Raw genomic sequence first — 24,940 nt, 5'->3', positions numbered from 1 at the left:
CAGTGCTGTGTTTTGCTTGGAAGCCGGACTGTGAAGAGTCGAGGGATTTGTTGGTTTCGAGGAAGGTGGCGAGCTGGTTGTTGACAGCTTTCTCGGTGACTTTGGCCGGGAATGGGAGGAGCGAGATGGGGCGGTAGTTTTTGAGTTCGGTGGGGTCAGCTGTGGGTTTTTTCAGAAGGGCGCTGAGTTCGGCGTGTTTCCAGCTTTCCGGGAAGGTGGCGGAGTTAAGGGAGCAGTTGATGACGTCTCGGAGGTGTGGTGCTATGATGGAGTCTGCTTTGTTGAAGATTTGGTGAGGGCATGGGTCTGTGGGGGATCCTGAGTGGATGGAGTTCATCAGTCTGATGGTGTCCTCCATGGAGATTGGGTTCCAGTCATTAAGGGTGTTCAAGGGGGGTGAAGGTACAGCAGAAAGTTGTGTGGGTTGGTCTCCGGGGTGGTTGTCGAAGCTGTTGTGGATGTCAGCGATTTTGTCGTGGAAGAACGAAGCTAGGGAGTCGCAAAGGGTTTGAGAGGGAGTGATGTCGTTGGAGTTGGCAGTGGGGTTGGTAAACTCTTTGACGATGTTGAATAATTCCTTGCTGTTGTGGGCGTTGTTGTCTAGTCGGTCTTTGAATGCGGCTCTCTTGGCAGTCCGAATCAGTTGGTGGTGTATGCGGGTGGCGTTTTTGAATGCGTCCCTGGTGCTGGTGTTTGGGTCTTTTTTCCAGGCCTTCTCAAGGGAGCGACAGTGTTTCTTGGATTTCTTAAGATCATCGTTGAACCAGGATGCGTTTTTGTTGCCTTGTTTGATTTGACGCTTTTTCAAAGGTGCTAGGATGTCGGCGCTGTTGGTTAGCCATTGATTGAGGTTAATGGCTGCTTGGTTGGGGTTCGAGGAGTGGGCGGGGGGGATTTGGAGAAGCGATGAGGTAATCTGGTCAATGGTGATTTTGTTCCAGTTTCTTCGCAAAGTAGGTTGAGGATGGTTGTGGGTTGCGGTCTTTTTGTAGGTAAAGTGAACGCAGTTGTGGTCCGTCCAGTGGAGAACTGTGGTGTGACTGAAGGAGATATGTTTGCTGGAGGTGAAGATAGGGTCGAGTGTGTGACCTGCGTAGTGAGTGGGGGTATGAACAAGTTGTTTAAGTCCGAGGTTGGCGAGATTGTCCAGAAGGGTGGTGGTGTTGCGGTCGTTGCTTTTTTCCAGGTGAAAATTGAGGTCTCCCAGTAGAATGTAGTCCTCGGAGGGGAGGGCGTGTGGGGTGATAAAGTCCGTGATGTCTTCACTGAATTGTGCACGGGGTCCTGGTGGCCTGTAGAGGAGGGTGCCTCTGAGTGTGGTCTTGGGGTCGGTGTGGATCTGGAAGTGAAGGTGCTCGGCGCTAGCGAGGTTGACGTCTGAGCTGGTTGAGATGCGGATGGAATTCTTGTGGACAATGGCGATGCCTCCTCCTGTATGGTGGGTGCGGTCTTTTCGGATGATCTTGTAGCCTTCCGGGATGGCGATGGTGATGTCTGGGGCTGAGGAGGCGTTCATCCATGTTTCTGTTAGGAAGGCGACGTCCGGAGAGATGGTGTCTAGTAGATTCCAAAGGTCGATGGCGTGTCTGTGGACCGAGCGGGTGTTGAGCAGGATGCATTTTAGGTGGTTGGTGTCGGAAATCTGTTTGGTGTTAGTGGATGAGGAGATAGTGTTGGTGCTGTCATACTTGCATGAGTTGCATGTGAAGGGTCCATGGGTGTGTCCAGGAGCGGCTAGGGCGCAATTGGGGAGGCGGCCGGGGTTAAGGGCTAAGAGGGTGGAGGCGTCATATGTGATGCGGGTGGGGTGGGTGGTACGGGGGCCAGGGGATCTGGCGCTAGGCGCGGTCCAGGCGCAGACGGGCTTACCTTTGGCGTGGACGCTGCGCGTGGACGCTGCGCGTTGGAGCATTGGTCATTGAAATGGATAGCTGAGGGGGCGGAGCGTGGGAGGGGCAGCAGGGAGGCGGGAGCGAGGTCGAAGGAGGGCTCGGGTCAACAGCCAAAATGGCAGCAACAACAACAACAAACGCAGCAATGCAGGGCGAGAAGGGGCACTGGCAGTGGGGGCAAAGGGGCGCTTTGAGGGCCAGGTATAGTATGGGTACTGCTGCAGTGGGAGCGTGTACAAGCGTGGAGTGGAAGCGCTAAGTAGAAAGTGATTTCAGCCCAAGGAAATGAGCAGTCAAATACACGCAGGCAAAGCGCTATGCAAAATAAGTACACTCTAAGGCGCTTTTCACACGATCACAGTCTAGTTCAGAATAAATGGCCAGAGGTGCATTCAGACGAAGCGCTATCACAATGTAATCACAATCAATGCAAATGGAGCCACTACAGTGCAGTAAATAGTGTCTAGCGGTGCACATAGTCAAGGCGCTAAGAAAATGCAATTATTCAATAATGTACAGGGATTAAGTTAGAGGAGCGGCGAGCGGATCACAATGCAAGCAGAAGAGCTGAACAATACCACAGTAATCAGGAGGAGGATGCGAGGGGAGCGACCACTCGTCAGGACGGCAAGATGGTCACAGCTCTTCCAGAGGCTGAGGACGGCCTGTAGTTCTCGTGGGTGGGAGGGGCAGCAGGGAGGCGGGAGCGAGGTCGAAGGAGGGCTCGGGTCAACAGCCAAAATGGCAGCAACAACAACAACAAACGCAGCAATGCAGGGCGAGAAGGGGGACTGGCAGTGGGGGCAAAGGGGCGCTTTGAGGGCCAGGTATAGTATGGGTACTGCTGCAGTGGGAGCGTGTACAAGCGTGGAGTGGAAGCGCTAAGTAGAAAGTGATTTCAGCCCAAGGAAATGAGCAGTCAAATACACGCAGGCAAAGCGCTATGCAAAATAAGTACACTCTAAGGCGCTTTTCACACGATCACAGTCTAGTTCAGAATAAATGGCCAGGGGTGCATTCAGACGAAGCGCTATCACAATGTAATCACAATCAATGCAAATGGAGCCACTACAGTGCAGTAAATAGTGTCTAGCGGTGCACGTAGTCAAGGCGCTAAGAAAATGCAATTATTCAATAATGTACAGAGATTAAGTTAGAGGAGCGCGCGAGCGGATCACAATGCACGCAGAAGAGCTGAACGATACCACAGTAATCAGGAGGAGGATGCGAGGGGAGCGACCACTCGTCAGGACGGCAAGATGGTCACAACCCCACGCCACTCTCTGCAGCCCCAGAGCCACTTGATGTTTTATTTCTTTAATAACCTATACCATTTCGTACACATCTTAGAACTTTGGTAAACAAAATGAATTGTACTGGAATCAAAAACCATTAGTATTTCAGCCATATACTTGCCTTTCAAACTCAGCTTGATGGAAGAGCACGCAGTTACCGCTGAGCCAATTAATGGCAGATTCATGGTATGATATCTTCTCTTCTAAGGCATACGTGGTGAGCCACTCTTTGAAGCAAGCATGGACGCCGATGTGAGATTTTAATCATATATTGCCACTTTGTCATTAATAAGTGGTTTTATTATTCACAGACTACCAGAAAGTTACTGCAGTATGCAACCTAATTCAGTATAAACCCTAACGTATTGTAGGCGTGAGCCAATTAACTTGATTTTTGCGTCAAAACTGCAGCATCTTGATTTGGTTTCTACCAAAGCACATTTCCCCTTGTGGCATCAAGAACATACTTCTGGTGACTGCCAAACCTGCGCATGCAGCATTACCCTTGTTATAACACAATCGATGATGTCACGTGCTAGCAACAACTAAACTCTCTGGTGTTTGGATTAACAAATGGACAACCGGTCCAGCTATATATGTAGCCAGAGTACTTTCATGTGCTATGACTGTTTTAGTTGCACATTGCTTCCTTTCGCGAGAGCGAAAATTCCCATGGAGAAATAAAAAATGATCTAATGTGCCATACAGTTTGTTATGTTATGATATTATAGAATAACCTAATAAAACGTGTTGTGTATTTCCTCGATATTCGACAAACCTTTATAACTTCATGATTTAGTGTACAATGAACTCCATGGTCTTACAATAATATCAATCATAATAATAGGAATAGGATTTATAATAATAGAGTGTCCTAACATAACACGTGTGTATTGTTATATGGAACTTGTACAGCGCTCAACTACCTTTAGTGTAGCATTGTGGCCCTCTTAACTCTTCATCGCAACTACTAGTCTTCCTGTATGTTTGAGAGGTGTGTGGTTGTAGTATGCCCTGCGTCAGAAAGGTTGGGTGAAGGGCATACATGGTGTGGTTGAATTGTAACAAACTTGATGCTGCTGTTGTGTTTGAAACATTTGATAGAGAGATGTGAGCAGAAATGCGGTGCACTTCATTCAGCAACTGTATGTACTTCATGGCAGCGTAATAGTATGGTCGGTGCGAACCCATTCTCATAGAGGTAGTGATGCTGCCCTCGTTGTTTTATGTACATTCCGTAGCTGTTACACTCGCCTTCAGAGTGTGATGTTGCTGGCAGTGCAGGTGATTGGATTGACGGATCTAAGTGCACGTTAAACGGACAATGCATTTTTTGGCTATTTCCGTACAGTTTTGTGGGGTTGGGTGAAATTGCCTTGTTTTCACTGAGGAATGCGAGGAGGGTTCTTTGGTCTGCATAACCCACAAAGACATCTCACAGTCAGTTAAACAAGTTTTTAAAACAGAAGCACACCTATACCCCTATAGATGTTGGCTCTGGTTCCTGCAATGGATACAATTTACTCAACAATGGTCTGATCAGCCCAATAGTGAAACTCAGAAATTGCCACCCATATTAACATATGCAGTACCTTGAAATATACAGTGTACAAAATTCATCCAGCAAAAAGTGCAATGTTCTCTACTGCTGTGTCAAGAGAATAATACAACCGCTCCTCTGTACAAGCTTTCTGAGAAATAGGTTGAATATTTGTGTAGCCCCACAATATCTTTCCTTAGTTTAGCCAGGAGTTATGTTCTTTGACAAACATCCAAACGATTGTATATATTTATATCTTGTGTTTTTACTTAGACTTTTATCTTGATTCATTGTGGTAACTGTAATACCGGTCCTTCTTTTTTTTGTTTAACAAACTTTATTGAGCGCCACAAAGTAAATTCAATGTGTCATAGCAAGTACAAGATGGCATTTTCTTTTTCCAATTGTATACAAATATCACCTTTGTACAGACTGGGAGTCTGCTTGCATATGCCAGAGAACCATTAGGCAATCTTTGTGTGACTATGAAACAGTAAGTGCATGCTCATAAGATACACAAATATCTCTCAGTGTAGTTGTACAGTGTATTTCTAAACAACCCCATTATTAACGTATAACCCCCACACCCTCCACCCCCCCTCCTGGCCTGCCGCCTCTTGTGAAGCACTCAACCTGGTAAGTTTGTGTATATACCACTTGCTACAAGTTACTGCTGATGTGCAGGTGAAATGTGAATATGACCATTAGTAACACTGTAGATCATGTATGACCTATAATTGGTTACATTACGGGGTAGGAGTGATTGGTTTCTGGAGAAGATCTAGCGTTTTAAAACCTTCCATTATGAGATCCCACTCCATAGAAAAGGGATGTTTTCATATACTGCGCGCCTCCTCACGCCTAATTGCTGCGCTTTAGGCACTGCACCATCGAATCACCTCTTCTTGCCACGCGGATGGTGGAGGGCATCTAGGGAATTTCCATCTCATGGTAATCGGTTGTATGGCCAGTATGAGGGCAAGGTCCAGGAAGCACAGTTGAACTTTCAAAGCGCTTGCTCAGCTACGGAGACCCAGTAGACACTTCAGATTGTTGTCCTGGATCGGCACATGTGTGACCTACCCAATTGCATTTCGGACCCTCCCCAGTAGTCTCGAAGGTGAGGGCAAGCCCATAGCATGTGGGTAAAGCCCGCCTCTTCAGACTTGCACCATGGGCAGCAATGAACTGTAATACTTCTTGAAGGTTTTCTGCCTTATACTATTAGATTTGTTGGAGAAATGGCTTCTTCATTAAATTGATCCCAAGAGTACAAGCGGGATTCAACCAGGCTCGAGCACAGACCACAGCCCTTTTGCTATTTGCTTTCTGTTCTTGCTTTGTGGATGTCCAGGTTGCATTTAGTACAGTGGGCCATCCAATTCTCCTGCAAAAACCTGCCGAAAGGAAATATATTCTGGTGTGCTCTATTTAAAAAAAAAAAATAGAAAAAATTGGGCAGATATCTATATAGATTATTGCTGTACATTGCCTAGGATGATCCCTACACTGACCGGGCTTTGTAAAGGGTGTGTTGTGGCACCCCTGTTGATTGCTGTTCTTTTGGCTGATTAGCCAGATGCCTTACTATACTAGACCAGCTGTGCAGTAACTTCGGTACCCGCTATTAACAATTTTGATTTCTACTTTAGGTACATACTATCCAACAATGCAAAGTGATTTTTAGTTTAGCTTCAGAGCGCCAATTAACCTTTTCTTTCTTTTCTCTGTCTCTTTGCTGTAGTCTGTTGTTGAGGTTCACTGATGACACGTTTGACAAACAAATTGGCGCAACCATAGGTAAGCTCCCTATATATTTATTCTTCTTTTTTTTTTGTAACTTTTTATTATAATAAAGAAACATAGAAAAACAGACAAGGCAATATAACAGTAGTACATCAATCGGGCGAGTGCTCAAGGAGGACGGGAGACACACAGTAGTATGATACAGGAGTTGTTGTACACATATGAGGGGGGCGGAAGCAGGAAACACAAAATCAAGAACAAAATACGCTATACTACATCAGGAATGTCGGGTCAGGGAGACTGGGGGGGACTAGAGATCTCCGTGAGAGGGGGCGTACATATATTTCCCCGGTACGAGTTCCATTGATTCCAAATGTTCCCCCATTTTCTGGGTCTGCCTCTCGCCACATATACAGTCTTATCCCTAAACATGCACCAGTCCATGTTTCTTTCCAGGCCGCCACTTTGGGGGGCCTTTGGGACCCCCAAAGCTGTGCAATGTCTCTCTTAGCAATCATATTACCAAAGGTCGTCCATCGTAGCTGCGACACGTCATAGTCATTTGGCCCCCATACATTCAGCAAACATCGTCGGGCCTCTGGCAACATCACAACACCTGTTACTTCATTCATCACCTCATGTATACGGTTCCAGAAAAGCACCATCTCAGGATATTCTCTAAGTATGTGGAGAAAGGTACCAAGCAGACCACAACCACGCCTAAACAAGCCATCCGTCGAATAGCCCATACGGATCAGTCGAGGGCCGGTAACATAAATCCGATGAAGGATTTTAAGCTGGACCAGGCAGAGACGGGCCGGGATTGCGACCTCCCTGGGAGAAGAGATCGCAGATTGCCAGTCCTCGTCGTCTAATTCAATACCATCCGCAATCCAGGTCTCCCTGAGGTGCTCGAGCAAGCTCGAGCGATCATTGATCATCTTTTTGTAGATCAAAGAAATAGTGCTATCCGGCACATGACCGTCTAATATACGATCTTCGAGGGGGGAGGAGTCCGGAATGTCGCTACCCACGGGGAAAACCAAATTCAACACGTGGCGAACTTGAGCATAGCGGAAGAATTCCTTATCACTCAGCTTATATTCCGTCTGTAGTTCTGCGAAAGTCTTTATCCCACCCTTAACCCAGAGATCACGCACTTTACTGATGCCAATCATATCCCATTTCTCGAATCCTTTCGTTCTCCACAGGCCACCCAGTCTAGCAGAAGCATAAAGCGGAGTCGCACGGGTCAATCGGTCCCTCCAGCCCATAGCTGCAGTCGCTCTATGCCACACTCGTGCGGCTATCCCGGTGGGTCCCGAAAGCTGTACACGAGAGGATCCAGAATAGAGTGCCCTGTTATAGTCTCCCCCCGGTAACAGCCATCTATCCATTTCAAACGCTGGATTCAACGCCGGACCATACATCCCGTGGTTAATTGCAGCAAGCTGGGAATCCCAATAATACCGCCTGATATCCGGAAGTGCTATACCGCCGTCATACGAGGGAAGCGTCAACTTCGGAAGAGCGATACGCGAATGCCCGCCCCATATCAATTGCCTCTGTAAAGACTCTACCTCTCAGAAGTATCTCGCCGGAATCACATCAAATATATTCTGGAGTGCGTATAAAAACCGCGGTAAGGACATCATTTTAAAAAGAGCCGTTCGCCCTAGTGGAGACAACGGTAATTTACGCCAACTCACTACGTCCGATCGCAAACGTTGAAGCGGAGGGAGTAAATTACGCTCGTAGCGGACCGCAGGGTCCAATGATATAAAAACTCCCAGATATTTAAAACCAGACTGCGACACCTGGATAGGGCATCCACGCGGCAGAAGGGGGGCGCCACCAGCGAGCACGTATATATGGGACTTGGACCAGTTAATGACGAGGCCGGAGTTCTTCCGGAACGAGTTAAGCACGTCGAACAATACATTTAACAATTTTTGAGGCGACGTGAGGTACAGCAAAATATCGTCCGCATATAGCGATATGCGGTCCTCAAAGTCCGGGGTCCAGCGTATGCCTCTCATCGAGGGCTCCCATCGTAGCCAGGCAGCGAGAGGTTCCAAAGCGAAGCGGAGATAGAGGGCAGCCCTGCTGCGTGCCTCTCCCAAGAACAAAGGGCCCGGAGACCCGGCCATTTACCACAACCTGTGCCAGTGATGTCTCATACAGTAGTTTTACCCAACTAATAAATCCAGCGCCAAAACCAAATTTTGCAAGTGCAGCCCAAAGATACGGCCATTCGATTGTATCAAAGGCCATCGTGGCATCCAAGGACGCCAAGATGGCCGGTTCACGCAGTGACGTCGCCCTCGCGAGAACACCATGCAAGCGCCGGAAAATTCAGGGCTGTGTTACGATTTGGGATGAAGCCCGACTGATCCGGATGGATCAGCTCACTGATTACTTTTATCAGGCGGTTTGCGAGCAGCTTAGCAAGAATCTTAGGCTCAGCATTTAGAAGTGAGATAGGCCTGTAGGGCGCACAGCGGTCCCGTTGCTTCCCCTCCTTGTGGATCACCCCAATGGTCGCAAGGCGCTGATCACGAGGAAGGGAGCCAGTTTCCAGCGCTGCTAAAAACATATCTCGGAGATATGGCGCTAGTGTATCAGGGCACAACTTATACAGTTCGATGGGAAGACCATTAGGGCCCAAAGCCTTTCCGGAGCGAATAGAGCGCACCGCAAGAGCTACCTCGTCAATTGAGGGTGCAGCATCCAACCAGTCCCTATTGGACTCAGACAAACAAGGCAACGCTATATCCCTTAGCAACAAACGAGAATCCTCCTCGGGCCTATCAGATACCGGAGCATAAACCTCTCGGAAATAATCAGCGAAGCATTCAACAATGTCAGTCGGGTCGGTCACTCGCATACCATCAGATCTCTCAATCACTGGAATCACACGGCTTGCCCTCTCCTTTCTATCCAACCAAGCAATCAGTTTCCCTTCCTTATCGCCCACATCATACAACTGTCCCTGCTGTTCCCTACTCATCATCTTGGCTGCATCGGTAACCAAATTCTTATATTCGAGTTGCTTGAGACCGAGGACTTGGAGCGTGTCTCGGGTGACATTCCGCTCCAAGGCACTCCCCAACTCAGTAATTTCAGTCTCAAGACGGACTACTGCCTCATTTCTACTTTTCTTAGCACACCCAATTAATGACAATGCTTGTCCCCGGATGACCGTCTTAAACGCTTCCCACAGCGAGAGAGGCGATGACACAGACCCCACATTTTCTGCGAAGTACAGATCCAGTGACTTGATCAGCTCAGTACGGGTTTTGGGGTTGTGAAGATACCATGGATTGATCGGGGCCACCCTCCCTTCAGCGCCTTTAGTCATATTTATCCGAAACCATAGAGGGGAGTGGTCCGATATGCCTCGAGCTAGATGTCTAATCTCCCCAATTGACGAAGACTGGGCAGCCGGTATCAGGATATAGTCCAATCTAGAAAGACTACCATGTGCGCCTGAGTGGAAAGTGTACTGCGCCTGTTCTGGATGCATCAACCTTCAACAAACCACGAGCCCCAATGCTTCTATAAATTCACCCAACCAAGATTGTGCACTCGTGAGGTCTCTGGGGGGATAGCGATCCTCCCTCCCGGAGACAACTGAATTGAAATCACCACCCATTATGAGGACACTATCTGGGAGAGCCAAAACATCTCGTCCCAAGTCTGCAAATGTAGTGGTTTGTAAGCCAGGCGGGACGTACACCGATATCAGTGAGATCGTTTTCCCCTCCCACCTGCCTGTGAGCGCAACATATCGCTCCCTAGCATCCAGAACTATGTCATCGATTTCCAGGGGAAGAGAAGTCCTGACCAAGATACTCACTCCTCTAGAGCTAGAGGTGAACCCAGAATGAGCAGCGAGAAGATATCCCCGCCTGTTCAGAGCGTAGCAAGCATTTCCAATCAAATGAGTCTCTTGTAGTAGCACAACATCAGGGGAAAGGCGTCGCAACATCTGCAAGACCACCCCCCTCTTTATCCGGTCTCCCAACCCATTCACATTCCAACACAGTAGTTTCAACCCCCTACCCCCCATCCGAACCCACGATGATCTCCCACCTCATAACGAGCACCACACCAAAGTCCAAGTCGTAACAGTTCATTGCCTTGAAGAAAAAAGAAAATGAAACACTCCCAACATACATACCCCCCTCCCCCCAACAATACCCCAGCGCAACTCCCCCCCACCCTGCACCCCTGCATAGCCTCAAAAGCCACCCCAACTTGCAGTGTGCCTGTCGCCCTAGCAAAAAACTAATCTACACGAAGAAACCCAGAGGAGGAAAGGGTCCCTCTTTCCCCGCCGCCTCCGGGGATGCACTTAAAGGCAGACGATCACCGAAGTCAGCAAGCCACAGTTGTCCATTGTGTTCATTGTCCGGGAATCGGGCGCCAATGTTCATTCCTGTTCCAATAGTCCCCCTTCAGCACCACATGTTTGGTCCTTGCGATCGCGACGGGTAGGCAACGTATCTAGCCAGTCACTCACTCCCTCCGGGCGATCAAAAAAGAGTGTCCGATCTTCATATTCCACACGCAGCCGGGCCGGGAACAGCATCGCATACTTCAAGTCCATATCTCTGAGACGCCGTTTCACCCCCTGAAATCCCATTCTCTGCTTCTGGACGGACTGGGAAAAATCCGGATTAAAGTTCACTGTGGTATTTTCGAACTGCGTAGGACCACCCGCCCGCGCAGCCTGCAAAATGGCATCCCGGTCTCTGAAGTTAAAAATTCTGACGATGATCGGCCGCGGGGGGAAACCTGGCTTTGCTTGTCCTCCCGGCACTCTGTGTGCGCGTTCCACCGCAAAGAATTTACTCAGTCCCTTGGGAGTGAGGTGATTGAGGATGAGGTCTTCGACACAAAGATCAGTAGACAGTGATCCAGAGTTCTCCGGGACCCCAATAATACGCACGTTATTTCGCCTTGCACGGCCCTCAAAATCCTCCAGACGACGAGCAAAGAAGTCGTTGGCGGATCTCAAGTTGCGTACTTCCGTTTGCAAGTCAGACATGTCCGTCGTGAGGCTGGAGGTCTTCAAATCAAGAGATTTGACCTTCTCATTTGTCTTCGCCAAATCCGTTCTGATAAGATTAACGTCGATGGCCAATGTGTCTAGCTTCAGGGCCAGGCCCTCGTATTGCTGGCCAATAGATGTCTTGATGCCAGCAATGGCGCCCATGACGTCTTGTAACGTTAGATCCGCCGACACAGTAGGGTCATCAGACGCCTCTTCCCGGACCTTCAGTGTGCCACCGGGGGATCCTTTAGGATGAGTGTAACGGTCCATAACATTCGTTTGTGTCGCACCTCCTCTGAAGGTGGTCTTTACTTTCCGTTTGTCACCCTCAGGTTTGCCTGTCATGGCGGGCTGGGTGCCCCGGAGGGGCGCTTGAGATCTGGTCAAAATGGCTCCTCAGAGTTCACCCACGGGATCACCAAAGACAGATAAAAGCCAATATAATTCCACAGCCAAGCACTCGCCGGCCCCAGGCCCAAGTAATGAGCACGGGAGGCAGCTGCGCCCAGTGTCTGTCTCGATAAGGAGGAACGCCAGGCAGCAAAAACGAAACCGAAAGTTAATTCGGGTCGAGATCTGGACCCCTTTAGCCGGTGTTGTTGAATTACTGCCCAGGTACAGTCGCGACTCAAGGCCCAGGTAGCTCCACGGGGTAGGCCACAAAAGTGCAGGATGGCGTAGCTCAGGAACCCGAAGTCCAAATCAATTCCTGAAAGCAGCTAGTACATCAGCTGGGCTGCGCCTTCAATAACCGATCTTCGGAATCAGGATATTATTCAGGATAGATGCAGGAGGCGGCGAGGGTCTCGGGAGCCCTGTGCTCACGCGGCCATCTCGGATGCGCGCGAAGCTCCTCCTATATATTTATTTTTAATCTAGTTCCTTGAGTGTACCATTATCCAAAACCCCTCAGCCTAATTCTATGAACAGTCATTAATAGGCTGTATGTATGCAGGCTGCTCTACTGCAGCAAAAGAATCATCTAAGCACACCAATCACGGTACTGGAGAATTTTATTGCGGATGTGAGGCGTACCCGACGCATTGAAGCTCAAACAGTGAGCCGTGACCACTGTGGATTCTCGAACATAAATACAATGACCTCAGTGAACAGTGAAGACAGCCTAAAAGCAACTCAGATTCTAGTTTTTTGTTGTAACACAGAAATCATTCCAGTATATGAATCAGTATTGCATTGAAAATGAACTTGAAATTTATAACCGCCCATCTAATGTCAATCAGTTCATAATTTGATTATTTAAAACCGTGTAATGCATCAAATCGAAATGAATTGTGTAATCAGTCCCCTGACATCACATTCAACCCCATGCAATACTGATACATAAAAATGATTGAATTAAGCCAGTTTTTTTGTTGCATGGAAATATTAGGATGTGAGATGCTTTTAGTCTTTTCTTACTTCATTGTTGGAACACGCAAAATGGTCCCCCGTGATCCGTGCTCATTGTTTGAGCCGAAAGGCTCTGGTTCCGCCACACTTCTGAAATACAAATAACCAGCAATGTGATTGTTGTGCGTTGTGCTCCTGTGGAGAAGTTTACTACAATTGATTACAGGCTACCCGGGCCCACCCACTTGAATTTCCTGGCCGGCGCAGGGGTAGATGGTTTCTGGAGAAGTGTTCAAGTTCATTTATAGACTTGATATGTACCAGCTGAATCATAAGTCTTCATTTCATCATTTGCACCAAATAAAGTTTATTATTGACTGTGCTATGATAAGGTCTTGCTCATTTTAGTGAAGCATAATGTAAACAATGGTCTAATTCTTAAGGAGGCCATCTACTGTAGAGAAAACAGTTCTCTATAAGCAGTACTGCATCTCTAGCAATCACAAACAAATGGTATTCCAGAATGTTCCCTTGTTTGAATATACTTTTTGGGTGTTTTCTAACCTGTTGTGATATCATTTACTAGTCGCCCCTTCAAGTTTTTGAAGCAGGAAACCTGAGTTATGTTCTCAACTTATGAACCTGATCAAAGTGCATGAATTAATTTTTCAATAAATATGTTGTCATGTCACTTTTTTTTATTAATCAACAATTGGACTCACTTTTTGATCTGCCTATGTCTGGTTGCCAGTTAGTCTTACTATATAGGTATTTGTTTTGGAACTGTATGGTGCAACCTGCCACGAAGGTTGAAACCTTAATATTTATGCACATTTAATTTAGGAAAGTAGGCTGCCTGGATTCAACGGTTGCCTTAAACTCCATTGCAATCTACCCGGCATCGTATTCTGGTCTGGTCAAATAACTGTATCGCTTGAGGAGCAATGGCTATTTATGTCTTGCTGTCTGTCTCTGCTTCAATACATTTGTGTTCATAACGAGGTGCAGAGATCTATAGCATTGAAGGCAACTTCGAAAGCATGCACCATGTCCACGCTCACACGTAGGGCCCGATTACGATTGTGGTGAATCTGCTTCCTCCGGGCCGGCGGAAGCCACCGCCGGCCCGGAGGATGTGGATTCACCGCTGCGGTGAGATAAAAGACCCCCGCCAGATTAGGATGGCAGGGGGGTCATCTGCGGACGGGGAGACCGTCCCGCCGCAATGTTAAAAATGCAGGATGTGACCGCCAGGGTGGCGGTCACATCCTAATTCGCACGGAGAGACCGCCGCTGCCCCTGCGGACGGTCCCTCCACCTCTGGGGTGGCGGACGGACGCAGGTCTGTCCGCCATCCTAATAGGGCCCTTAATTTGTATAGAATGTCATATTTACTGACCTCCTCCTCTTGGTCCTTCTGGCCCACTATGATATGAACAGCCCTGACATTATGTAATCGTTTTGCAAACATTTTGCTTCTCTCCATGGCATGTTATGATCTTAACTCTATGTGGGTGTCCTCAACACAGAAACATTTTAGATACATGATTTACTTTAGTCCTTGAAATAAGCCAGGAGAGCTTGAAAGTTTCACGATGTGCCTGAAGCAAACATGCATGCTTTGCTTCTGTGTTGCATTTGAAAAGCTGTTCTCGACTATTCGGGACCAATCTGCTTACTCCTGACAGAAAAAATCCAAGCTCAGCTCTGGCCCTGCCTACAGAGGAACGAGCTGAGCCAAGCTTGGATCTTTGCTGGCTTAACAACCTTGTGCGCCGTGCCATTTATATAAAAAAGATCTAAAAACAATGTTTTTGTTTATTTGTAGAGTGTTTACGCTGTAAGGAATTTACCAATATGTTTTCATATTTTCATGAATCAGGTGTTGATTTCAAAGTAAAACGATTGATCGTCGATGGTAATCAAGTGAAACTTGCAATATGGGTAAGTCCTCAAACTCGTAATATGAAAGTGATTTCTGTAGCTGCACACTAAATTATCAGTAATTTCTTGTAAGTTCATGTTACGGTTTTGTAAGAAATAGAGACGTCTAACATTACACTGCAGCATTCACCATTCCTTTCAATGTGACTACATTTTCTCTACCTTTTAGCCAGTGCCTATCCTGTCCATTGAAATTTTAGAGCCGAGCTGTGTAAAGCTTCTTGTGCAATATATTACAAATGTCCCTTTAATTTATAAATGTAATAAATTACCTTTTGATACAATGGACCTGCATGCATGTGGGTTTTTCCGGGTGTGTTTTCGCACCTGGTAAATCCAAGCCAGGTATTCCCACACCCGGTAATTCCAGTTGCAGGAACACATTCCATTAAAAATGTGCTGTAGTGGGGTCCTCTAACCTCCCACCGACCTGTCCCTAAAGTCCTCCACCCTACACCCTCTGCTGTGGCCGGCTCAAAATCAGGGGCTTGCTGTTTTCCTGTTAAGTTAATCTTACAATCTTACGCACAACATTTTTAAGGCTAAATAAGGGTGCGTGTGACGGTCATCCGCAAATTACATTAATAACCTGCAAAAATCACTGCAACCTTTGGGAAGAGGCAGATTTCCACAGAACTCCAAAAATATTGTAATAAAAATACATCCTAGTTTCGGTCCTACTCTATCTGACCGTTCTACTGACATTTACAAACAACTCGATCTTGTGGTTAATAAATTCAATAAGTTCTCAAATTGGCATTATATCGCCGTAATACAGTTTCCCATAATGCTTCATATTTATATTACATTTCATTTATGACAGAGAAAAGAGAATCCGATTTTATTAGCCATTATGTCATTGTTCAGTTTTAAAAATCACTGTTTCTTCTGGCTCGAGGCCTACAAATTGTTAGGATAAACATTCCCTGAAGAGTATCTACATTTAAAATCGGGAAAGTATTATATTCAGTCCTGTCGTGGTCAGAGATCGTTCATAGCTGCCAAGGTTTCAGATTGCTATGTGTGACATTTTCATAATTTCAGTGTAATTACGAGTGGCATTTCAACGACTGTGAATGACACTTTATCCGAGCAAAATCAAGCAATGAAGACGAGGAAAACATATAAATAATTACACGCATTTGAGCAACAAGAAACTCCCTGAAGATCGTAAAACTGCATCAAAGTACCAGAAACGGAATGGCACTAACCTAGTAAAAAGCAGAGACTCGCAGCTAATCCTACAGTTTTGCCAATATGCGTGGTTCACGTTCTTTTGCAAACCGTCACTAGAGAAAACTCTGATTTGCTCCAGCACCCCATTATTCACCAGTTACCTTTACCTTTTTATTGTTGCATGAAAATTCCTGGGCACACAAAGAATTCAGCCCACTGCCAGTTGGTTTTAGACCCATGTTATTTTTCTGGGCCTTTGCAGAATCTTAAAACCTGATTCTCTGGGAGAGGCGGCGACTTTACTGGCCTATCCCAGCCCATTTTAAACCCATTCATAACTTACCTAGGGTGTCTTCAAGGGGCCGGGAGGAGCTTGGGGGTGACCAGGCCATGCTATGCATTTCTGGATACTGCATGAGAGAGGCTGCCTTAGCCAGCCCAAGTGTGTAATGTCACAAGGGTCTCCCTTCAGGGCTGATGTAAGACCGTGTGTGGCAACCACAGATGCCCATGACTCTCAGGCTAGGTGCTCGGGCATCGGCTAGTAAAAGGGATGAGCTGCACAAAGAGGTCAGTCAGTGATCGAAATCCCGTGTATGGTGTCCTTCTCGGTGGAGTGCGAGTATGTTCTGGAACAGTACTCATAGGTACCTGACTCGCACCAGAGGCTGGACGGTAAATGTGACTCTAGAGTGATGGAGACTGTACGCTTAAGATATGGTCTGTGTTCAGCTGCAGAAACTGGGAACGCAAACATTTTTGTTCAGTTTCACGCAAACTGCACTCCGAAATGAGTATTTATAATCCTTAAGGTGAGTACAAAATGAAAAAGGACGGCTGCTTTCTTATTTTTCGAGTGCCTTTTCACTATGCATATACATACATACATGCCATCAAACGGTCCAAAAAGAGGGAGATTTATCAAAAGATCCAGGGAATACAACTTCTCCACTGATCTTGTTAGCTTGCTTTGGAGGGTGTTTTAAGAGAGAGAAAGCTAAAATAAAGCTATTTTTTAAAATAAAAACGGAGGTTCCCGGACTCCATCAAGAGGTATGGGCAAGTCCTTACGTTTCCTGTGTATTCACGATGGGTTAGGCGAAGGACAGCACTAAAGCGAATAGCAGGAAAAGAAAAACACAACTAGAACCTTACCTGGGGAAGAAAGCTTGCTGCATGCCTGCAGTAACAGTACACAGAGGTGGTGCATCAAGGGGATGGGGAGCAGAAGTGCTGCCCCCACCCAGGGAGCCCAGCACTACCCTTGGGCGGACATGGTTAAAGCACCCGCACTTTCAAAAGGTGTCCAGACTCAAATTGTGTCTTGGACCTTGTACATTGCTTCTCTACCTTTTGGCCAGAGTTGCGCTACTGAAACTGCATATACATACAGGCAGGAAACCATTGTTAAGAAAAGGCTATTTTTCTAAGAATGAGGGAAAAATCCATCCAAGGTTCCAGCCAGGAACATTTGTCTGTAAGGTTACAGTGTGGCAATAGAAGATCTTAGGACTAGAGCACACCAGTCATGTTATTTAGGCACTTCTCCCTGTGCTATTCGTACTCCATTAACTGGAAATGTTAAAATAAAAACTTCACAGAAGCACAGATTACAATAAAATTAAATCCCTTCGTTCAAAGACTATGCCTTCTTACCAAGCGTCCCACAATCAGCTGCTGAAGTGCTTTTACCTCAGGGCCTGGAGCACTGCACAGGGTGCAGGAATGATAGCTACGGCCCTGATAGGGCTGGCTTTAGTGATGGTGCCAGATGGTGTGAGGAACTTTGTCATGTCCCTCCCCCCGAAGACCTTCTTCTCCAAGCATTCAGTCCGTACCACCCTCCAATGGGGCCCCTCCGCTCTACATAGACCCAATCTCATGTGTAGGTAAAATCTTTTTCACTGCTACTCATTCCAAGTATGTAGGGCAGATTAGGGTGTTGGAGTGCGTTATATCACACACATATTATACACACACTATGGCTTGTGCAAGTGTGTAAGCCAACGTACAGGAAATGTTACTTGAGACCAGGGCCATGGGATTTACTCAGTTGTCTGGCCGTTGCGATTTTCGCATGATTATAGATTTGCTACATTTGCCACATAATCCATCCTCTGCCACATATTCTGCAGATTTTAGCTCAAATGATTCCAAAGTTACTAAAACGCAGCAGCACATGTTTCTGTGCAGTGGAAGGCTCTTTGCAAAGGGCGAATGGTCACCTTTTTGTTTCTTATTGCTTTTGAGATTTTGAAATATGCCACTCCGGGAATCTTGCCCAACCTGTTGCTGCCATATGTACCTACACGCCAACTCCGTTCCTTGGGGCAAAACCTGGTAGTGGTCCCCCGGGTAAGGAGGGTACGCGCTGAGGGACGCTTGTTCCGTACTATGGCAGCAAAACTCTGGAACTCGCTTCCTGTACAGATCCGTAGCTTGAACAACTACCTAGCTTTCCAGAAGGCAGTTAAAACACACTGCTGCCTCACCCCATTTGTTTATCACTGCGGTCAGCGCCGGGACTCCTCTTTGCTGGGGCAGCTGTTGCGCTTTATAAAAATGTTATAACATAACATAACATATTTGGGCGTTAAAGTGGCACTAATGATGACAGACAGTGTTAACATGCTAAAAAATGACGAAAAATGTGAGTAATATTTTTACAAAATGTGGCGAATTAGGCTACATAATTTGCATTTTCTTGCTGCATAATTTACTCAACCCTGTCGCATAATTTGCCTCTCCTTGGATGCATAATTCCAATGGTCCTGCTTAAGGCAATGAGGAAAACAACGTACAGGTATAGGAGTCAAATTCAAATTCAATACTTTATTCGGTTACAAAATGTATATAACCATAAATGCACATGGTAAAAACAGTTGATTAAAAATATTAAAACAATAAAATTACACACAACAAGGCGGTGATACCATAAACAAAGATGAACATTCATTTATCACTTTGTCACACCATGATAATTTTCCTGCATCTACAGGCATTTAAAAAAAAAAGCTGTTACAGAGGCTACAACGAACACAGACTCTAGTTGTTGTAAACGGACATAAGCTGGCTGGCACTGCCTTATACTTAATGATTTTAGAATCGGGACAAGCCATGTCTTCCTCTGTACAGAATAAAATTTGCAGAAAAACAAAACATGTATGGTGGATTGGTCAGAGGTATCATCACAAGGACATTTACACAGCTGTTTTGCCCAATCATTTGTTGTAGGAAAACTGAGTAATCTATGCAGGGTACTCAATCTAAAGCGAATCAATAAGAATCTGTCATAATCACTCGTTATAAGACGTAAGTATGGCTGTAAGCTAAAAGTAGTTAATGCTAGGTTCTGTAGTAGGGGATCTCTGTGTATAGTCATAATCTAGTGAATAGTCCCGCCCATGTGCGCGGACCCCGGAGCAATCAAAAATAATCTCTTAAACTGTCAAAACATGCAGACCTGCATAGACACTTAAGAGAGAATTTAAAGACCGATAATGCAGCCTATATCCACAGGCTACACTGTCCAATACTTCAACTGGAAATTCCACCAAAAAACCACAACAGCACAGCCTGTCCAGGGTTTTCCACAGAGAAAAACCTTGCTTTTAATAGCAAAACCCTCTGGAATGATAGAGAGGAAGGAGTGGACAGACAAGCCCCATAGGCTGCCATTATGTGGCTCAAAACAGGATACTGTGCCTTTAAGAGAACCTTCCAGAAGCCTCACAGTATCCCAGAATGCAGTGCAGGTCCCTTTCACCTTCAGTTCTTTTTTCCGGCTCCTGCTAGCAGGACCCTGGAGCATTAGCTCTTCTTTTCTGAGCTTTTTCTATGCTATTTTTGTGCTATTTTTGGATTTTTGTAGCTTCACTCGACGTCTTTGGCCTTTATCTGCATTCTGCTGTGGTTTTTTGGCAGAATTTCTGCAGTCTTCTTGTCTTTAGACTATTTGTAGTCTGACATGTGCTTTGTCTGCAGCTGAGCTGAAGGCCGAAGCTGAAGCTCACAGGGTTTGTACTCTGTGCTTGCCTGTGTCTTTGGACACCTGTCTTCTCTGTACCTTCTTTTCTAGGGGGCTTCGGCTTCCAGGTTTCAAACAGAGGAGTTTGAAGGCATCTTCAGCCTCTGGGTGAGGTGAGGGTAGGTCCTCTACCGAGTCCCATGCTGTAATCTCTGGGGTTATCCCCAGTAAGGGCACGTCTGAGCTATGACGCGGTTCCAGTCGGCGTTGGGGCCGTCGTGGAGTGCCTGGACGTCATGTAGTGCCTCGACGTCGACGTCATGTAGTGCCTCGACGTCGACGTCATGGAGTGCTTCGACGTCGACGTCATGGAGTGCTTCGACGTCGACGTCATGGAGTGCTTCGACGTCGACGTCATGGTGTGCTTCGACGTCATGAGGTGCCTCGACGTCATGGAGTGCTTCGACGTCGACGTCATGGAGTGCTTCGACGTCATGAGGTGCTTCGACGTCATGAGGTGCCTCGACGTCATGGAGTGCTTCGACGTCATGGAGTGCCTCGACGTCATGAGGTGCCTCGACGTCGACGTCATGGAGTGTCTCGACGTCGACGTCATGGAGTGTCTCGACGTCGACGTCATGGAGTGTCTCGACGTCATGGAGTGTCTTGACGTCGACGTCATGGAGTGTCTTGACGTCGACGTCATGGAGTGTCTCGACGTCATGGGATGTCTCGACGTCGACGTCATGGAGTGTCTCGAGGTCGACGTCATGGAGTGTCTCGAGGTCGACGTCATGGAGTGTCTCGACGTCGACGTCATGGGGTGTCTCTATGTCATGGAGTATCTTGACGTCATGGGGTTCCCCGACGTCATGGGGCGCCTCGACGTTATGGAGCAGTGTTGCTCGACGTCATGGAACGGTGATGCTCGACGTCATGGAGCGGTGATGCTCGACGTCATGGAGCAGGGATGCTCGACGTCATGGGGCAGGGATGCTCGATGTCATGGGACAGTGAGGCTAGACGTCATGGAGCGGTGAGGCTCGACGTCATGGAGCAGTGATGCTCCTTTTGGGGCATTGGTCTCTTGGGCTCTGCCCTCTTCCGTTGGGTCCGGCCGTCACCGTTAGGGATGGCTCGGCGTCTCCGTGTTTGACACCTAGTGACATTTTGACGTCTGAGTGTTGGTTGTCGTAGAGACAGTCACTATCTTAGTGATGGTGACGTCGTAGTGAGGTCGGCGTCATGGGTTACAGCCGCAGAATACTGCCGGCTCTTGACGCCTGGGTCTGGTTCCAGGCCTCGCTCCTTGGTGAGCCTCCCGTCGTAGAGGGGACTTTGTGTTCCCGGCACCTTCCACTCACGACGCAGAGCAGTTGATCAGCGTCGAGGAACCCTTCTGATGGGGAGTTGGTGGTTACTCACCACGTGTACGCGGTGGACGTTTGTCCTTTTGCTTAGTTTTGAGTGCTTGCATGCCTGCACGTCTGCTAGGTCGCCTCCTGCTCATCCACTACTGGTGAGACCACCGGGGATGTTTCAGAATCCTCTCGGTTCCCTCTTCCGTCCACCACCCCAGGGGCCTTTTGCCCCTCAGTCTGCGAACCTCCGTGCCTTGATGCCAGGGATGCGTCTGCCATGAGTACGGGGAGTCCCTCTCCGACTCTTTACTGGTTGGCGGGACTTACCTTTCGTCCACTACCGCTTGGCAGGAGGTTCTGGCTCCGACCGTGCTCCTGACTTGGTCGCAGGGGTGGCGGCATGTGGACCTCGCGCTGTGGCCCGCTGTTGTTGGACCGTTGTTGTGAGATCCCTCTGTGGGGGGGGTTTTCTTAACCGATTTGTGGTTCCTCTGCCGAGAGACAGGAGGGAAGCCTTACAAGAGGTGGTCTAATGGCCTGATAGTTTCGGTTCTAGGCATCGGTGTCGGAGCGAAGTTTTTCTCTCCTGCCGACCCCCAGGTATTGTGGGTTTGTCCTACGTTGCCATACTTTTCTTCGCCTGACGTCTCTGCAGCCTGCGGCTCAGCAGTGTGCTTCTACTCTCCCGTTCTTTGGGCAGCCCTTGGGTTGCCATCAGAGTAGTGAGTGGCCCGCATGAAGTCTGAATCGGAGACTTTTGGACGGCTGTAGGTTTGGGGCGCGGAGAACGGCCTGAGGCCTTCTGCCCTTTCTAGCGGCGTTTTCCTCCCAGGTTTTGCCGGTGGTCCCGGGCCGCCATTTAATGCTTTACAAGTATGTTGTGCGCATATGCGGGAGGGCTTGTGGCTCCTCGGCGAACAAAGGCCGGCTGGGTCTGAGTCAGTCTTCGGTTCATCGGCCCTCCTCCAGCACTTCCTCCGGTCGGCTCGCGGTTTCAGCGGTGCGAGCTCTAAGCAGAGGCCGTTGTCCTGTTTAGGACAAGGGCGGTAGAGGGCGTACCTCTGTCCCAAAGGGGGAGAGGTCTGTACTCCCGGTTCTTCTGGTTCACGAGAAGGACAGGTACGAGTTCAGGCCCATTCTGGATTTGCGACAAGCAAACAAGTGGATTCGCAGTAGAGGAGTTTCGCATGCTGTCGTTGCATCAGGTTTATACTCAGCTGCAACAGGGAGATTGGCTTGGTGCCATAGATCTACGGGATGCATACTCCCATGTGCTCATTGCACACAGGAAGTTCCTGCGATTCCAAGTCGGCGCCCATCATTATCAGTACTCAGTACTGCCAGTTGGGCTGAGGTCTGCGCCCAGACTATTCTCGAAGTGCATGGCAGTGGTAGCTGCACGCCTGTGGAAAAACGAGGTGGCTTCTCTAACCGTGCCTGGACGATTGGTTGGTCAGGGCCTCCTCCTTCTCGGAAGCTCAGGCGCACTTCAAGAGGACGTGCGTTCTCTGGAGCGAGCTGGGGTTGCACATCAACATGTCCAAGTCTGTCCCCATTCCGGTCCAGTGCATACAGTACTTGGGAGCCTCCGTCAATACGCTGTCAGCAAGCGTGTCTTCTTCGGAGGAGAGTCGATTATCTCCCCTTGGGAAGGCTCAGGCTCTTGTGACCGCCCCATCTGCGGCAGTGGAGACGGTGTCTTCTCTACTGGGGTCGGTGGCCTCTTGTATATTCCTCACGCCACACGCACGGCTGCTCATGAGACCTTTGCAGGAGTGCTTGGAGGATCAGTGGGATTAGAGGAAAGGATCCTTGGGCGACAAGATACGACTGTCTCTGCGTGCTCTTCAGTCTCTGAAGTGGTGGTGTTCAGCTGAGAATCTCCTAAGAGGGGTTCCCTTTCACAAGGACATTTCCGCACAGACTGTCGTGACGGGTGCGTCTCTCCACGGCTGGGGGGGGGGGGCGCTTTCCGGAGACTTGCAGATACAAGGAACGTGGTCCCCGAGGGAGTCCACGTATCACATCATTTTCTGGGAACTCAGAGCTGTTCCCTTGGCATTGAAGGCGTTCCTTCTGTCCCTCCAGACCAACTCTCTGCTTGTACAACGGACAATTTGACCACAATGTATTACCTCAACAAGCAGGGGGTTTCGAGATCGCGCACTCTGTCGCAGGAGGCGCGGGCGATCTGGCGACTGACTCTAACGGCTACCCATCTGCCAGGTGTGCAGAATGTTCAGGCAGACGTGCTGAGCAGACTGATTCAGGAAAGCCACGAATGGGTCATAAACGACGAAGTACTAGGAGAAGTCTTCGGCGAATGCCGAGACTTCGCCCCCAGGTACTGCCTGTGGGGAAGCTGCGGAATGCGTTCTGGATTAACTGGTCGAACAGCTTTCTGTGCGCCTTTCCACCCTTTCCCTTGATTCCGGCGGTGTTCATCAAGCTGTCCCAGTCCAGGGCGCGGATGATCCTGATTGCCCCGGAATGGCCCAGACAGTGGTGGTTCACGGACCTGCTTCACCGGTCTCTCCGTCCTCTCCTACGGAGGCCTTGCAGGCCGGACCTTCTCGCAAAGGTCAGGGGGCAGACGTTGCACCCCAACCTCTCGTCTTTGAGTTTGGCTGCATGGCTCTTGAGATAGTGTGATATGGCCATTTGCATCTACCAGAAGTTTGTATGGATATACTGAAGGAGGCTAAGCATCCTTCCACTAGGACTTCTTCTGCTTACTAGTGGAAGAAGTTTTTGCTTCTGGTGCAAGTCCAAGGACCATGACCTGTCGACGTGTAAGGAAGATGTCTTCCTTCTGTATCTTCTACGCCTGGCGCAGTCGGGCCTTATGTCTAATCCATTACGGTTCATTTTGCTGCGCTGACTGCCTACAGGAAATGCCCTTCAGACTTCCTTCTTCCAGATCCCTGTGATCAAAGATTTTTTTGGAAGGCTGGAAGAAAGCATTCCCTCCTGTCTGGCTTCCTTCGCCTTCATGGGAATTGAATGTGGTGCTGTCCAGATTGATGTAGGAGCCTTTTGAACCTATTCATAGGGCTTCGTTGCAGCATCTGTCCTGGAAGGCGGCGTTCCTCGTGGCCATCACATCGGCCCGCAGGGGGAGTGATATTCAGGCGTTGTGTTGCCAAGGACCTTATACTGTATTTCATACTGCTGAGGTTGTTACGCATACTCACCCTTAATGTCTTCCTAAGGTTATTTCTGGTTTTCATGTCAACCGGACAATAGCTTTGCCTACGTTCGTTCAGAATCCGGCATCTCCAGCGGGAAGGTCCCTACATTCCCTGGATGTTAGGAGGGTGTTGGAATTTTATCTGGCTAAAACCAGAGATATTCGTGGTTCAGATCTATTGTTTGTCAATTATGGATCAGTCTGGACCGGTCTTGCTACCTCAAAACAGTCCATCTCTAGGTGGATTGTGTCCTGTACACTATTGTGTTACCTACAGACTAATACGACCTTAGGAGGTAAACCTAAGGCTCATTCCACCAGGGGCAAAGCTGCCACGACTGCTTTGCTGCTTAATGTTCCGATTGCAGAAATCTGCAAGGCCGCCACTTGGAAGACGGTCCATACCTTGGCTAAGCATTA

At 48.1% G+C, this 24,940-nt stretch overlaps 1 protein-coding gene across 1 annotated transcript in view; it reads left to right on the top strand.

The window, feature by feature from the left end:
• LOC144755905 (ras-related protein Rab-18-B-like) overlaps positions 1–24,940 on the top strand; it is a 473,688-nt gene that overhangs the window by 71,154 nt on the left and 377,594 nt on the right. Inside the window, exons 2-3 of the mRNA XM_078645291.1 lie at positions 6,472–6,527; positions 14,765–14,826. Of these exons, the coding sequence (XP_078501417.1) occupies positions 6,472–6,527; positions 14,765–14,826 (118 nt within the window). The remainder of the gene's footprint in view (positions 1–6,471; positions 6,528–14,764; positions 14,827–24,940) is intronic.

The sequence above is a fragment of the Lissotriton helveticus genome, chromosome 5_1, assembly GCF_964261635.1.
Source record: "Lissotriton helveticus chromosome 5_1, aLisHel1.1, whole genome shotgun sequence".
Classification (NCBI taxonomy): Eukaryota; Metazoa; Chordata; class Amphibia; order Caudata; family Salamandridae; genus Lissotriton; species Lissotriton helveticus.
This window is presented reverse-complemented; position numbering and strand designations above follow the sequence as displayed.